The 17,704-nt window shown below is 44.7% G+C and overlaps 1 protein-coding gene across 1 annotated transcript in view; it reads left to right on the plus strand.

The window, feature by feature from the left end:
• Positions 1 to 10,909: 10,909 nt before the first annotated feature.
• The window catches only part of SNAI2 (snail family transcriptional repressor 2), a 177,714-nt gene continuing 170,919 nt past the window's right edge, over positions 10,910 to 17,704 (plus strand). Inside the window, exons 1-3 of the mRNA XM_056854223.1 lie at positions 10,910 to 10,989; positions 11,513 to 12,058; positions 13,788 to 13,987. Of these exons, the coding sequence (XP_056710201.1) occupies positions 10,911 to 10,989; positions 11,513 to 12,058; positions 13,788 to 13,969 (807 nt within the window). The 5' untranslated portion in view covers position 10,910 and the 3' untranslated portion in view covers positions 13,970 to 13,987. The remainder of the gene's footprint in view (positions 10,990 to 11,512; positions 12,059 to 13,787; positions 13,988 to 17,704) is intronic.

The raw sequence follows: 17,704 nt of genomic DNA on the forward strand, positions 1-17,704 counted from the left end.
ACTGCAACCTCCCTTCTCTACACACACTTAAAGTTAAGAAGCAGGTTTATGGAGTGATAACAATATTTCCAACACAAATTAAAAACCCAGCACTTCTCTCAACACTGACCCTACTTCCATTGCCAGCAAATTTCCACAAAAAAAAGAGAAAGAAAGAACAAGCATATTGACTGTTGCTTTCCAGAAAACAATCCAATCTACTCTTTCATTTAGGGTTGCTAGGTCCCCCCTGGCCACAGGCGGGGGATGGGGAGCTAGTGTTGCCAGATCCAGGTTGGGAAACTCCTTGAGATTTCGAGATGGAGCCTGGGGAGGACAGGGATCTCAGAGGGGTACAGTGCCATAGAGACCAACCTCCAAATCATCCATTTTCTCCAGGGGAACTGACCTCTGTAGTCTGGAGATGGGCTGTAATTCCAGGGGATCCCTAGGTCCCACCTGGAAGCTGGCATCCCATCGTTAATCATCTCTCCATCTTCCAGAATCATTTTGCAAAATCAGATTGTTTTTCCCCCAGCTCTTTTAAGGTCCAGATTTAGCCCAAGAGTATGTTTGCAATACCGGGAATGTGTCCTGGAATACAGGATGAAAATGATCATGGAGCATGCACAGAGTGCTTTTCCCACACCAGTCAATAACTATAATCTCTTGCCTCTCCTCAGACTTCTGAAGCAGGTTGTTCTTTAAAGCATGCTGATGCAGGGTTAAAAATAGTTTTTGAAACTTTTAGACCAATAAAAGAAGATCTGTTTCTATCACAGTACATTTGACTGGTGATTGTATTTATGTCAATGTTCTCAGCATCCCTAATGAGGACTGTACAAGAGAATATCTCGACAGACTGTGCACAATGAACGCAGACACCTCACAGACACCTGGTGTGGGGCGGGGAAGGCGACTGCAAGCTGCTTTGAAAGGTAGAGAAAAGCAGGGTATAAAAACCAACTCTTCTTTTTCTAAATATCTCATCCTAGTTTGCATGGCTTTACTTTGATCATCAAGTAATAGGGAATTGAAGGCATGAGCTTAAAGTTGTAATCCTAAACAGTTGTATCAAGATCTTAGTAAAAAATTTAGTGGCTCAAAATTTGCTTACTTGGTTGATTAAATCCAGGTAGAGTGAAAGCCTTCGACAATATTTCCAGGTAGAGTTTTTTGAGATAAATCCGGACAGAGTATTCTGAGGCACTTTTCTACAGCTTTCAGCCCTACAATTTCATTAGTGTACTCCACTATTTCAGTAGGTAGGAAATTGTCAGTACTTTTAAGGCCCTTTTATGTGAAATGCAGGTATTGCCCACCTGGTGGCGTAACTGATCACTTCTTTGCCTGATGGCCTTGGTCTCTAAACTCCTGCATTTGGTGACTGTTAATATGTCCAGCAGGTGTCTCTTCCAAACCATGTAATAAGGCTTGAAATGCCTGTTTCGTTCTGTACAGTGCTGAATTAGCCTTTTACAGATCTTTGTTTGCAGTTGGAAGAAAAATTGCTTTGACATGAGAAGATTTGTTAAAGTCAATATGATACAGAAAATACAATCCAGCTGATTCAATCGTTCCACAGTAAATTTTCAGCAATTTCACTTTATTTTCCTCCCGGCTATGTAATAATACTGAAGAGTTCGGCAGATTCAATAGCCTTGTATCATACTAGTCTTGCGAAAATTAGAAAAGGCATTTGGCCTACTGCTTATGAATAAACAGCTACTGTAATACATGATCAGAACTGCAAATCTAGAAAGAGAGATCTTGAAGTTGGCTGTTACATAAATGGGAGCAAGAAGAGAATATAAGCTACATCATATGGGATGCGCCAAAGCTCTTGCTCAATGGATACTGATAGGCTCTTTCAGTAGCTGTTCTACAGATATGGAATCCCATCCTTCAACTGGAGTTGCACTACAATTCAAGTGTAATTTTATTTAGGACAGCTGGAGATTAAGCACAGTTAATATAGTGATAACCCACCCTCCCCAGGCTTCACCCCTCAAATCTCCAGGAATTTTCCAAGCTGGAGTTGGCAACCCTATCTCCTTTCCACCCAACAGCCTACCTACCTTTATCTGGCCCTCTGTCTTAAGCTTTCTGTCTCCTCCGCCCCTACCTCTGCCTTGGAAAACTATGGTCTTTCTCCACAGTGGGGACCAAAGCAGCTTACAAAGCAGCTCTTCTCCTTTTATCTGAGGTGGTATAGAGTCATCTAGAGGTTCTTCTAGGCCTAGGGTTGCCAACCTCCAGGTGGGACCTGGAGATCCCCCAGAATTACTATTGAACTTTAGGCAACAGAGATCTGTCCCCCTGGACAACAATGGCTACTTTGGAGGGTGGACTTTATGGCATTATACCCTGCTGAGGCCTCTCCCTTCCCCAAACCCTGCCCTTCTCAGACTCTATCACAAAATCTCCAGGAATTTCCCAACCTGGGACTGACTACCCTAGCCAGGCTGGCCTCAAGGTGCCCTCCCTCAAAGGCTAAAATGGGCCTGGAAAGGACTCTGCCCCCTCTCCCTTGCTTTTACTGACAGAAACAAACCTTGGAATGCTGTGTGTGTGTGTGTGTGTGTGTGTGTGCGCGCGCGCGTGTGTGTACGTGTAAAGTGCCTTCAAGTCGCAGCCAACTTATGGCGACCCCTTTTTGGGGTTTTCATGGCGAGAGACTCACAGAGGTGGTTTGCCATTGCCTTCCTCTGCACAGCAACCCTGGTCTTCCTTGGTGACTAATACTAATACTAATCCAAATACTAACCAGGGCTGACCCTGCTTAGCTTCTGAGATCTGACCAGATCAGGCTAGCCTGGGCCATCCAGGTCAGGGGCTTGAAGCTATAAGCACATAGAATTTTATCATGTTTGGATTTTTTTATAAAAAACCATGTTTTGGGGTTTTTTTAGATTTCAGATTTTTCTGCAAACCTGAGGCCCTTTTAAGGTTTGTAGAAATATCTGTTTTGCCCATTCACAGCTCCAGTCACCGTATTTAAGTATCCAAAGATTTGGCTACCTTCGCTATTAGAATATATGAAATATAATTAGCATTTGTAGTTTTGTCTGTATTCTTTCTTTTTAGTTTAAATGTTACTACCTACTTTTAGCCTTTGAAATAAAATATGAGGATTTAAATAAATATTGGTGGTTGTTGTTTTTTAAAGTATAACTTTATTTTCTGTCCCAAGAGTTCCTTACTGTAGTGGATATTAAAAATTAAGATACAAAATACTAATTTAAAATTATAAAATATACAGTCCACTGAAAACCAGTATAACAGCATAACAGATCAGCCGCTAAATACATGATGGATTTGTCGCAAAAGCATTGCAATAATGGACTGCACTGGGGAAACCGTGTTGCTGCCATAACCGAAAAGACCTAACTCTGTACACCTGCAAATACAGAGAGCAAACACAGATAACTGAATGCCCAACTGATTGACATTTGTCAAAAAAAGATTAAATATGGCAAACACAAATCAGGAAAATCAGTTCTGAGGAGTAACATTTGCTGTTTCTAATGGCTGGATCCAACCAGCTTTTCTGCAGCCTAAAGGGAGCAGGGGATGCTGGGGACCATGAGTACTTCATAGACAAAAGGCACATGCGATGCAGACTGTAATAAGAAGGGGAATTAGGAGAAATTTGGTGGAAAAACTGGCTGGAGTAAAACCTGACAACTGGGAGGGATGGGGAATCAAATCCAGTTTCTGGGAACTTTATGGGATTTAAGACATGCACAGTGTATGTCTGCAGCCTTTATGAATAACTGAAGCTTCCAGATTTTCCTCTTAATGAGACATTTACCCTAGTAGTGCCAAAGGTTCAATATCCTACTCCACATTGTGAATAGTGAGGTAGTCTTGCTGCAAATCATAGTAATGTGCAACTGCATTTCTTTTTTCAAATCAGGTCATATGTATGTACACTGCATTGGTGAAAAGGAGGGTTAGAAAGGAAGAGTGCACAGCAGTCAAGCAACTAGATTTCTGGCCATCTATCCACCCCAAAAAAGAGTGGGCATGTGGGTAACTCACAGTATCTCACATGCTGTGGAGCCACATGTATAAGCCAAGGATGAACCAGCACTCAGGTTCACACCTATACCAAATTTGGGGAGACTGGCATATGGTTCTTCTGGCAGAAATGCCACATAAATTGGAAGAAGGCTCTTTAAAGATGGAGGAAGGTTTCAAACTTTATTGAGAAGAGTAGTAAGATAGGGGCATTCTGGCTAAAACAGCTGTGTTCAAAAGGGAGTAATATTGTATCGGGGTTTAGTCTATTAAAAATAAACTCTACAAACCAATAACACTTGGAAGCACAGAAAAGAAGAATTCTATGAAATTGTGCCAGAATAAGAAACAAGTTTGTATATCTATGGTGAAGAATAAGGAACAAGCCTTTCTAATAAAGGATGACTCTTCAAAAAAAGGGGGGGGGCATTTGGCAGGAGGATTCGAGCTTCTGGTAAATCCAAAGTTTTGCCTCAAACCAGTCTGACTGGCAACCCAGTCTTGGATTCCATCTATCATTGTAATAGTGACTGAAAAGGACTGACTTGGCTGAAACCCAAAGACTCTATATCAGTGGATAGGAGAAAATCATAACGTTTCTACAAAAAATGATTTTGGGGGCAGATTGTTTAAGTTCCAGGGGTAGTCCTCCCATCCCAGTTCCTTAACATTTGTACTATGTCTTGGAACATTGGGGAAGAATAATTAAAAGGTAACATAGTTAACATGGCAGCCCCTGCCCCTTTTTGGTCCATGATAGCTTGCTTTAACTATTAAGCAAGTCTCTAGTGACATCACTAAAGTCAAATCAGAGAAAGTCATGCTTCAACCCTATTTAAATCAATAGGACAAGTCAGGGCTGGATCTTGGGGAGCGGGTCTGGAAGGATCACTTGCCCCCAGTGCAAGGAGAGGAAGGGCACCAGCGCAGGCATGGGCAGTGCAGGCATGGGCCCAGCTGCCCACCCGCGGACCAGCTGGTGAGCACGCTGCCCACCCGGCCAGTGCTCTCCTTCTCTTTTTGTTCCTGGGGGGATGGCTGCCACGTGCCCTGCTGGCCCGCCCAGAGTATTTGTCTCTGCCCCATTGCCTGGCTCCAGCGTGCAGCACACCCACCCTCCCCTCTGTCCCGGGCACTCCTTCCCCCAGCTCCATGCCTGGAACAAGTTAAGGAGATTTTAGTGGGGCTGTGTCTGGACTGATATTATTGGATGTTCACTTTGTCCTATAAGCATTGTTGGGTATCACAGAACATTTTAATACAGAATAAACAACAGGATGTTTTAGGGCTATATCTGACTTCACACCTTTGTCAATTCATATTTTCCAGTATCTGCTAATGATGATCAGTGAATGACGCCACTAACATTCAGGAAACAGGGAGAAGATAAGCTATTCTGTGGAGTTGCTCAGGCATTGTGTTGTGTGTGCATCCCCTTCTCCATATACTCTTTCACTGAGTTCTGGCACTGGCCCCTTCCAAAAGGTAACAATCTGAAATGTGATACTTCTAAGAAAAATTAGTGATGTCTTCATCACCTTGTGACTCAAGATGTGTCACACTATTATCTTTAACACTTTCACACATATAAGAACAATAGCCAACTGTCTTTTTCAAATGTTCCTTTCTCTATTTGCTCCATCTATATTTAAGTTAATTGACATTTCGCCTAAAAGAGATACCTGATTATTTAAGAGGCAAATAGCGGTTTGTGATTTTTCAAAAATTTGACTCTTTCGTTTGTGCAAGGAATATGCATGCAGTCACCAGACGGTTGAAATGCTTTCTGTTTCATTTTGTATAGCAATAGCCGCTGTTATGAATCAAATTTATGCATTGGTGTCTCAGTAGTATATAAATGATGCTTTTTATCATTTGGCACCCAAATGTCAGAGAATGGCTGTCAGCTTCTGATACTCCGGGCCTTTAAGAGCTGCATATCCAAGAGAGGCTCAACAGTGACGGCTTCACCAACAAAAACACTATTGGGCTGGGACAAGCTACTCTTCAAAGCTAAGCATAAGAAGAATGCAGAGCTGGGCACTCTGGTTCTCACTGGTGCCTGCTTTTCTGGTTGTGCTAATTTTCCTCTTAATCAGTGTGGTGGTCTGAAAAAAAGATGAAAATGGAGAGGCAACCTGTTCTCTGCATGCAGAAGTATGGTCTCATTTTTAATCTTCCCTAGTTCTAGATAGCCAGCGTGGTGTAGTGGTTAAGGGTGGTGGACTCTAATCCGGGTTTGATTCCACACTCCTACACGAGTGGTGGACTCTAATTTGGGGAAAGGGGTTAGTTTCCCCACTCCTACACATGAAGCCAGCTGGGTGATCTTGGGCTAGTCATAGTTCGCTCCAAACTCTCACAGCCCCACCTACCTCACGAGATGTCTGTATTGGGGAAGGGAAGGTGATTGTAAGCTGGTTTGAGACTACTTAAAGGTAGAGAAAGTCAACATATAAAAACCGACTCTTCTTCTTTTATATGTACCTCTTAAATTTTCTAACCAGCCCAGTCAAGCATCAGGCACTTCTATGCCATGCAAAAGGTGGAAATTTAAGGGAGGGGGCTAGGTTTGCAGTTTCCTCTGCCCCCACCAAACCTACTGGGAACTAAAAGTAAGTCTTGAGATCTGATTTTTTTTTCATTGACTGGAGCTGAACAATACTAGTTCACAGAAAGTCCGTTGTACCTGCAATCTAACAACAGCTGGATTTGCTGCTGGACTCAAAAAAGTTCACGCCTACCCTTTCTGGGCATTGTCTACCACTATCTAAGGGCAAAAACGCATGGCCGCTTTAGCCTCCTTTATTCCATTTCAGCCAGGATTCAGCCAGGATCGAACGCACGTTCGGCGAAACACATGCGTTCAATCCTGGCTGAATCCTGGCTGAAACAGGGTATAAAGGAGGCTAAAGCGACCATGCGTTTTCGCCCTAGGATCAAGCTGTCGGTATGAAAACTGAAGGTTTAAAAAAACTCAGATCATAAGCAAATCAGTGCAGTGCTTAATTTTTGGAATGCAAGAACAGCCTATGTGATCCATACAAAACACTTCTCTAGTTTTCAGATAAAAGAGGCCTGTTGTAAAGTTTGGTTCAGATTAGACGTTTCCTTCAGGCAACTTTCCCCCCTCCCCCTACTGCACTATGATATCTCTGGCCATCCTCTGGCAAGCAGCTTCCTCCCAAGCATTCACTTCAATCACCTGTTTACTCTGACTCAAGTAGGCTTCATGCAGACGCACCCAGTTTTTGACAGAAAACCTCACTTGGGTAACAACATTCTGCCAATACCCTTCCAAAGCCATGTAATAACATGTCTTGCACTCAGTATTTGACGTTATTCATTTAGGCCAGCCACTTGGCTGACATGTCAGGACTTTAAGCTTTCAGGCACAAGTCTGACTAAAAGATCCTAAGGGCCTAATTCACCCTGGTATTGCTACACTGCTGTGCTGGTGTAACTGTTTGTCCGATAGGAGACAAAACGAGAATACTGAGGTCTTGTGTCACACACATTAAGCTAATCAGATCATCAGCTGGAATGTGGGAATCTACTGTCACTTTTCTGGACCTATATCCACATGGTAAAGAATCAGAGTAGCCTAAACTCAGAACTGTGTGAGTGAGTGTGTCGAAAAGATATACCAGGGTTTCTGGAGAACACATATTTGTGGAAATTTAGCAAAGGGCAAATATCTCCAGCACCCTATGCAGCAGAAAAGTTTTCTTAATAGATCTTGAAATTATAGAGAGTTTAGTGAGGAATGTCACAATTTCTGCCAAGGAAGGAATAAGTGACTGTGTTGTTGTGTTCTGTACTAAGCCTACTTCTTAATGTGTATTTAGCACCAGCCACAAGGCAAGAGCTGTGCCCAACACAGAAATATCATGATTGCCGCCAATGATCTAAGGCTGAAGCTACTTATTCTGAAGTAGGGCCATTTTATTTCAAAGACATTGACTCTGAGAAAGCAGTCGGAGTAGACATTGCTAAAGGAAAGGAAGGCACCTTGATCAAGAAAGACTGGGGATGGAGAATTATATGGGAGCTAGAATTGCCAACGGGCCTAGAGGGAAAAGGTCCTGTCCCTTTAATAAGCAGAACTGGGCAGCTGAAGTTTTTCATGGCATGGAGATAAAAGACATTCCATTAAGTCTTTAGTAAAGGGATAGGATCTTTTTTCTCCTGGTTGTTGGCAACCCTACAGGGGAGTCGAAAGGGCAAAAAAGATAAAAGGGTGCTGATCCAAGACGGAAGATGCTAACAATGTTAAGGAGGAATTCGGGAACACCCAAAAGTAGACTAATCCTAAGTACACATTTACTCAGAAGAAAATATGGCTAGGATGGGCTACCTGTCCATATTTGCACCGTGTTGATTCTGCCAAGCTGAAAACTATTCTGAATAGGCCACTGCCACCCTGCCATTTGTCATTAGGAAAACATTAAAACTGTTGTATGCTATTATTCCTTCTTTTTTCAGCAAAGGTTCTTTGGGGGGGGAGAATTTTGGGGGGCGGGGGGGAAAATCAGTGTAAAACCTCTCACAGATAAACAATACTAGGCTTGGAGCCTGTTAAGAGTTGAATCTCAGTACATGAAAGCAGACAACTTTGCCTCTGCACTTGTTTTGGCATCTCCCAGATAAAGAAGTTATGCAGTCTGACAAAGCACTTTGCTCTTACAAGTCTTAACAGAACCACAAGGATTTTTATGTCATGTCTCCATTCCAACACCTGTTGCAGGGAAGGCTAGGGTGGTCTCACTGCAATTTTCTTCCACCTTGCCTTCTTTCTATAAACCCATTTGATATCCAACAATCCACTGGTACATCCTTTAAACTGGGGTGCCTGTGTAGTTTTGAAGTGTACTTGGAAGTATTTCATCTTGAAAGTAATTACAAATGTTAAACAGTATGGGCCCGAGCTTGTATTGGTTGTGAGTTTAATATCCATGGATTTGTTTGAAACTGTCAGCAAAAGGATGCCACTGACATTGGTATTGTGTGACCACCAAAGAAACAATGGCAAACTATGGGCACGTTCACAGGTGCCCAATAATGCACTTTCAGTCCACTTTCAATGCACTTTGAGGCTGGATTTGACCCTATGAACTGGCAAATCCACTTGCAAATGATCATTAAAGTGTACTGAAAGCGGATTGAAAGTGCATTATTTGGCACGTGTGAAAGTGCCCCACCTCTGCTTAATCACTTCCCTTGAAAACCCTTTGGGGATGCGCCTTAAGTTGCCTGTGACTTGAAGGCACTTTACATGCACCCATACCAAATGAGAGGGAGAGAGAGCTATTCCCAACTGGGGCAACCGAACAATTCCTTGCGCTGACTTTAAGGGAACAGAAATGATATTTTCTTTCTTTTTATTTGGGAAGAGGATCTTGACAGCGCTGGGACCAAGCCCTCACAGAAAATCAGAAGCACTGGCCCCAAATCTTTACTATTGTTCCGAAGTATCAAGGAGGGAAATGCAATATTATTATTATTTCGGCATCGGTTAGCTTGAAGGCAGAAAGGGCTTGTGCAGCTTGAACCTCCGCGTGTTTACTCAGAAGTAAATGCATCTGTGCTCGAGGAGGCTTTTGCTCCGGTGCAAGGACGCATACAGTCGCTGCCCTCCTGAGCACAGCACAGAGATCCCGAAGCCCTGAGTCAAAAACGACCCCGACCCAACGACGGGCAGTTGCACGGGTATTTCCACCCCGCGGATTCCAGCGGGACTTAAGCGCCCCTGACTTCCGCCGGGTCGGGGCCGCAGGCCATTTGTGCCCGGCAGATTTGCCCTTGGGTTCGCCACTTGCTAGATGCGCATTTGCCCCATCTCCAAACTCAAAAATAAGCCCCGGTGCAGAGTTCCGAGAATTGGGGTGGGGGAAACGGGCCTCCAGAGAGCGGCGGAATATCCCAGGCACCGAGCATCAGCCTCTACAGCTCCTTACCGCCCGCTCCCCCAAAGGCGACTCTAATAAACGTCGCCCGGAGTACACTTCGCATCTGCAACCCTCTGCCCTTCCCAAAATAGCCCGCCCCCCACGTGACCAGCCTGAGGCTCTCATTAGCTTCTTCGGCCGGACGGTTTCCCAGCCTGGCGCCGCTGCTGCTCGCTCCTCTCCCCGCTTTTTGCCCCACCGAACCGCGCGTTATCAAGCCATTTGGAAACGAGGGGCCAAAACGAGCGGGTTTTGCCGCTCTCTGGACGCACGTTTCCCCCCCCCCCCCATCTGAATTCTGAAAACTCTGCATGGGGTCTTATTGTTGAGCTTTGATAATCTGGCTGGGGGGGGAATGTGCATTGAGAGAGTTGCAAAACCTCCCGTGCGTCTTCGCCCGAGGCTTCTCGCAAAGAAATATCCACCCTTTGCTGGGGCGCCTCCAGCTCCGGGGGGGGGGGTGGAAGAGGGCAGACCGGTTCAATCTCAAGGCTTCTTCCCCCGTTAGCCTACTTTTAACGAGCGGGCAGGGATCCGGAGAGCTCCGCCGCGCTCCCGCGTCAAACCCCCCCCCCCGACGCCAGCTCCTTCCCCTGTTCTCCTGGGCGATCCCGGTGGGAGGAGCCGAAACCCGACCCGCGCCTTGAGCTCGGGCGAGGGGCTGGACTCGCCGCTCCCTGGGCCGAACAGCCGGCGCTCGCCCCAGCGCTTCGGCGCCTTCTGCGGCGATTGGAGGGAAAGGCGAGCCCGGCCCGCCCCTCCCGCACCTGACCCCCGGGTATTTACAGCCCTTTCCAAGGCAGCCGCGGCGCGACATAATTGCTGCTGCTGCTGCTGCGCGGGGCAGACCAGACCATGCTCTAGCGGGCCGATGCGCTAGCGGCGAGGCTCTGTGCTGCGCGCCGGCCGAGGGACCGTTATCCTGCTCCTGGGAGGAGGGTCTGCAAGCGGCAGCTCAAAATGCCACGCTCCTTTTTGGTCAAGAAGCATTTCAACTCTTCCAAAAAGCCCAATTACAGTGAGCTGGATACTCACGCAGGTAACGGAGAGCTTGATGGAAACGCCTCCTTCTCTTCTCTCTCTTTCTCTCTCTTTTTTTTTTTTTTGCTCCCGCTCTTCTCAAAGTAGCGCTCGCTTGCTCGTTTTCACACATTGGTGCAAATTCCCTCCCCCCCCCCGCAGTGATTTGTCGGTGACAGCCAAATTCAAAGCTTCCAACTTTCGAATTGTGTTTTAAGTGTGGGGAATGAGGGTTTGGAAGAGAATTGAGCCTTCGCTCTCTTTGCTCTGTTTGAAACGCTCGCTTTTTTTGACCCTTGTGGGAAGATGCTGTGGATTTTGACCCTTGAATGCATTTGGCTGCTGAGATTCATGGAGGAAAACTGACCAAACTGACCAAGCCCGTTGTAAAGCTATGCATGCAGTGTTAAAGACTCCTCTGTATGTTTCACACACTAATTTCAATATGCTTTCAGCATTTCCCGTTTGTGGCAGCGCTAGCTGTACTGCTCTTATGCAAAGCAACTCTCTTCTCATTTATTCTCTTTTTTCCTCTCCTCCAGTGATAATTTCCCCATACCTTTATGAGAGCTACCCAATGCCTGTAATTCCACAACCAGAAGTCCTGAGTTCAGTCGCTTACAACCCCATCACTGTATGGACTACAACTGGGCTGCTGCCTTCCCCCTTACCCAGCGACCTCTCACCTCTCTCTGGATACCCTTCGTCGTTGGGAAGAGTCAGCCCACCTCCTCACTCTGACACTTCATCCAAGGATCACAGTGGCTCCGAGAGTCCCATTAGTGACGAAGAAGAGAGGATCCAGTCCAAGCTCTCGGATCCCCATGCCATCGAGGCTGAAAAATTCCAGTGTGGTTTATGCAACAAGACCTATTCGACCTTCTCTGGACTGGCCAAGCATAAGCAGTTGCACTGTGATGCCCAGTCTAGGAAGTCTTTCAGCTGTAAGTACTGTGACAAGGAATATGTGAGCCTGGGAGCTCTTAAGATGCACATCAGGACCCACACGCTACCTTGTGTTTGCAAGATCTGTGGCAAGGCCTTCTCCAGACCCTGGTTACTTCAAGGACACATCAGAACTCACACTGGTAAGGGGAAACATCTGTTTCTATGCACCATGTATTGCCACAACAATTCAGTTCTTTTTGAGTTTTCCATTGTGCCTTAAAGCAAACTTCATTTTCAATTACTGACATTAACACAGTTGTTCAGCGTGCCCTCTGCAATGTTCACCAGACTTCTTTTCTTGTTAAGTGTATATAAGTGGGCCAGAAAATGTATCTAATGCTTAGTGGTTGCCCTGAAGTTAAAAGTTTGCTTCAGCAAGCTGTCACAAATGATCCAGCTGGCCTTAGGAATTTCTTCGTTTTGCAGCTTGCACACTCTAGCATGCAGCTGGGAAGAATGCAGGAGTGTGATAGAGAACGATGAAATGGAAGGAAGGAATAATGAGGAAACAGAGGGTTCCCAACAGTAATCTGCTCAGCCAAGTCTGTGCCCAGGCAGTATATAACACCAAGCCATTTTAGGTGGCTCAATCAAACAAGTTATTATTTGGATACAAGTTCCACTGAAATCAGTCAGACTTCTCTCCAAGAAATATGCAGAGGCTCAGTTAGAACTGACTCCCAAACATGATCTCCGTTAGAACTAACATCTCAGTCCTAAATGCAAAGTGTCTGGAAGTCCTAGCATAATGGCAGTTACTCTAAAGTAAGTATGCCTAGGGTGAAAGCCTTAATTAGATGCAAGTCCCGTTTCTTAGAAGCCAGGTGCACCGCAAATGCGTTCAGGAATCACAGCTGAATTTAAGGGTGTAGTAGCTAAAACTGCAAGTTGGTATGTGCTTGTCTGGAATATCCCAATGAACTTTATTTAAAAAAAATACTGTCAGTGTGAGCTGCAAGACTGTTAAGCCAGGCTTTGGTTAGAGTACACTGATTCTGATCTAGTACTCAGTACCAAAAAGCTGAAATCCTGTTCCTGCTTACTTTGGGAGCAAGCTCCATTGAACACAGCTGGACATATTTCTTGCATAGGACCTCACAGCTCTTCCTTTGGATTCACTGGAATTTACTTTCGTTTAAGGTGTATAGGGTCAAGATGCAAGCCAGCAGCTGGTGCATTAGTTGCAACCTGATATTGAGCATATTTGGGAAGGGGCGTAGCTCAGTGGTAGAGCATCTGCTTGGCATGCAGAAGGTCCCAGGTTCAGTCTCTGGCATCTCCAGCTAAAAGGATCACGTAGGTGATGTGAAAAAAACCTCTGCCTGAGACCCTGGAGAGCTGCTGCCAGCCTGAGTAGACAATACTGACTTTATTGGACCAAAGGTTTGTGTTGAGCATTTTTAGGGGGGGAGACTTGGTTCTAGATCCTGTTTGCTGATTCTAGACCTGCTCCTGTCCCCCAAAGGAAGGGTGTAAATGCCTGACGCGTTCCATCCGAGGGGAGTTCTGCCATTCACGTCAATGGTGTGTAAACTGCAGCCTTGGGCAGCAGTAGGTGATCCACAGGATAAAGAGGGAATACTGCATGTGGGAATACTGGGTGGAGCTCCACCTACAGGCACTGGCTGCACCTGCTGAAACAGATTGTATTGCAGCTTGTCATTCAATATACCATGACTCCTGCGGAACTCTGGCAAGTATGAAACAATGAATGATGGGCAGCACTGTAGTGAGTTAAAGACTATTTAGAACTGATTGGCCCTTCTCAGAGACCCTTTCCCCCCATCTTCTGTGTGAATACTTGCCCTCTCTGTACGTGTAGTTCTTTATTTTAGCTTTTGAATGATTCAATCCCTTATGTTTTTACAGGAGAGAAGCCCTTTTCATGCCCTCATTGCAACAGAGCATTTGCAGACCGCTCTAACTTGAGAGCCCATCTGCAGACCCATTCAGATGTGAAGAAATACCAGTGCAAAAATTGTTCCAAAACTTTCTCCCGCATGTCTCTTCTGCACAAGCACGAGGAATCTGGCTGCTGTGTAGCACACTGAGTGTACCTGGCTCCATGCGTTGCTCCACACCTTTCCAGCAAGATAAAGAGGCCGCCCTGGATGCATTTCATCTCCAGCTTCCCAGTTCCCCGCAGAAGATACAAAAAGCCAAAGTCAGTTGCTTAAGTGTGACACTGTGATACGAAGGAAGTGCAGACATCTTAAACGCAGGAAGAAGCAAATGCCAAATGAACACAAACTCTTGCTTTGTTTTTGTTTTGTTTTTTGCTAAGAAAGCACCGCACTGCTAATATTACATTCCCACCAGATGAAGCCACCCCAAGAAACATTTTGCAGTGGAAAATGCAGTCCAATGTTACGTGTGTTTGCCAGATACCAAATATCCATAGGTGCCTTTCTGAGTATTCCAAAATAAGTCAGATGGTGTCTAATGGGACAGTTGTTCTAGAATTGCATGCCTGTTGGCTGGTGACCTGAAATGTCTTCAAACACTCCATCATTCATAGAGGAAGAAAAGAATGTACGTCCAATTGCCATGTTTTAACAATATGTGCCTTTGTAAAACTCACTGCAGCCATTCCTGGTGCCTGCTTGATTCGTATTTCCTTTTTCGTTGTTGCTGTTGTTTTGTGGTTAACTTGTTTTCTTTTTTTAAAAAAACGGGAATAAGTGCAAGAGTGAGGGTTGATGGGAGTTTGACAATGGAATTCTTAAAAGCTTTTTTTCCTAAATGCACAAAGGAAATGCAATATCTTGAGCAATACCCTCCAAGTGCCTTTAAAAAAAATAGATAGCTTTTCTTTTAAGTATGTGGACATAATGTAAATAGTTTTATTTTTATATGACTGGACGTGTCCTGAATTAAAATGAACTATTACCTATAGCAACGCCTATAGGCACCTTGAAGAAAGTATGAAGCAAAATGTCTTCTATTGTTTTCTAGAAATAATTTTTGTACAATAAACGTTTTGGAGTAATAGCTGTGTAATTCATCCTATAGTAGGTTCTGGATGACTGTTCTGATCCAGAGGTGTTTCAGAGCCTCACGGCACACGTGGATGTTATGAACCTCAGTGGGGAAACTTATGTGGGTGGGAAGCCTTTGTGTACAGGCTGGAGATTCCATAACTTCTGTGGGTTCTGCAGCCCAATCCTACTCAGAAGTAAGCCCCACTTTACTCAGTAGGTTTTGCTCTTAGGTAAGTGTGTGTAAGATTGAAGCCTGGCAGTGCTATCCTAAGGAGAGTTACACCCTTCTAAGCCAACTGACTTCAATGGAGTTAGAAGGGCGGAAATCTTAGGATGGCAGTGTTAGACTGAAACATTGAGGACACTTATTATGGACTACACTCCATTGGATTCAACAGGATTTGTTTCTGAGTAAATTGTAACAGGACCTGTGAATACTCTGAAAGAGCCTGATAAAAAATTTCATGTGTGAAACTAACCAATCTGGGCTGCTCCACCCACTAGACAGGGGAATCTATTGGAATGTGTTCTTCTAGGTCCTTCCTTTAAGAAAAGATGAGACACAGTTATAATGGTATCCAGTAAGTCTTGAAACATTACACTGTGCAAATTAATTTTCACCACTGCTCTGAGGAAAGCAACTTACAACTTTGAACCTGTCAGTGTGTATTGAAGTATTGGGGGGAGGGGATAGGCTCTGATCTCAACAAGAAGTCAACGATTCATTCATAATTTCAGTGGGTCCATTCATAATTTCAGTGGGTCCAATTGAGAACTGTGAGGAAGATGCAATTGAGCAGGTCCAGATGTGCACCTTCACTGACTGTATCAACGTGAATCTGATTCTGCACGTGGATCTCCCTTGCAGAAGCAACATGACCATGAAAGCTTGCATCCAACAAGATCTATGCATGGAGTGGGACTCCCACAGCAAACATTTTCTGCTTCCCCCTCCTGCTGCCATCAAGTGAACACCCTGAAATTTTGTTCCTGGGGGTCAGTGGACCCTCAGGAACAGCACGGGGAGCAAAGCGGGGTTTTACAGGAGGAGGAGGAAATCAGTGAAAATTGTTCCAACCTCTTCCAGACAAACGCCCATCCATCTTCAGAACTGATTTGTTGGATAGAAGCCAAAATTTATATTTGTATATAAATCATTGGTTTGATGTTAATAAGCAATCTCTCCAACTCTTTAAAATATAATGCCATATAATTACAAATGCCCTGCTTTCTGATCAGTAAGTAGAATGATTAAATCCAGTATGCACATTTCCTGTAACATTGGTTTGCTCATAATCCTCGTTAAAGAAGCAGCATTCGGGCAACCCTGCTTGCCTGAGATATGACCAGCAAGCAGTTGCAATGGGATTGCGCTAGGTAATTAGGAGGATGACTTTCCCACTGAGGCTGCACTTGTATCAACAGACAGAGCTTTGAGCTCCTTTTGTATCCTCATCTCTGGAGGCTGGGTAATTTGATTAATTTACATTCAGAAACTGTTAATGCAGCAATGAGTTGCAACTTGTATATTTCATACTTGAAATAAGAAATGCCATGGCCATGAAGAACAAAATGCAATGTGCATACTAATAACTTCCACTGCAAGATTGTTCCTGATGAAATTACCAGAATAATCTGATTTAGCCATAGTTTTCCATATTTAAATCTCATTATCCGGTGGAGATAATTATTTAAGGTAAAAGGTAAAGGTCCCCTGTGCAAGCACCAGGTCATTCCTGACCCATGGGGAGACGTCACATCCTGACGTTTTCTAGGCAGACTTTGTTTGCGGGGTGGTTTGCCAGTGCCTTCCCCAGTCATCTTCCCTTTACTCCCAGCAAGCTGGGTACTCATTTGACTGACCTCGGAAGGATGGAAGGCTGAGTCAACCTTGAGCCGGCTACCTGAAACCGACTTCTGTCGGGATCGAACTCAGGTCGTGAGCAGAGCTTTGACTGCAGTACTGCAGCTTTACACTCTGCGCCACGGGGCTCCTTTAATGATTTACCACTGCTATAATATCTGATGGTAATAACAGAACTGACAGCACAGCCCCATCAGCACCTGTACCCATTGTGAATACCTGTAAATGTTTGTATTGAAACAGGTGCTACAGCACCCGGTGTGAAAATAAGGGCAAAGGTGCCTCAATGGCCAAGAACACAAGGGAATAACCCTTGCCATTGGTCCCAGTGGTTACCAGTACTATCCCTTTGGTGTAGAAAGGGGGGCTTGGGGGGGGCAAGGGGTTCCCTGAGCAAACACTGTGTTTGAAAACACTGTGTTTTCAAACTCCTGTGACTTCACTGTTTTCCAGGAGTTGACTTAGTCATTGTGGTGCAATGAATAAAATTAACCAATCCTATATCAGGTGTGAAATAACACCATTATGCATCCTGGATCAAATTACATAGCCGTGAGTCAGGACCACAACAACATCTGCACTACAGGATTGAGAACAGTGAAAAAGCAGGGCGGGGAAGAAAGCAGGTAAGACTGAACGCAAGCAGGGCAAGGCTTACGCAATGAAGTGTCATTTCATTACAATCACCTTTCGGATCAGACAGTCTTTATAACAGAACTCTGCAACAGGCTCAGAACATCGCTGTCTGCTGTTACACTAGCGGATATCCACAAAAGAGAGCTCGCATCCACAGTAGTATATTTAAACTGTGATGCTATTCTACAACAAAAACCTCTCTTCTAAGAGATCTCAGACTAACAGTGGCTGCAGTTCACAGGCTACCGTACATGCCTGCCTGTTAACCAATTTAATGCCTGCCAACAAATTTATTCCCATTTATT

This window comes from Euleptes europaea, chromosome 8 (assembly GCF_029931775.1).
Source record: "Euleptes europaea isolate rEulEur1 chromosome 8, rEulEur1.hap1, whole genome shotgun sequence".
Lineage (NCBI taxonomy): Eukaryota > Metazoa > Chordata > Lepidosauria > Squamata > Sphaerodactylidae > Euleptes > Euleptes europaea.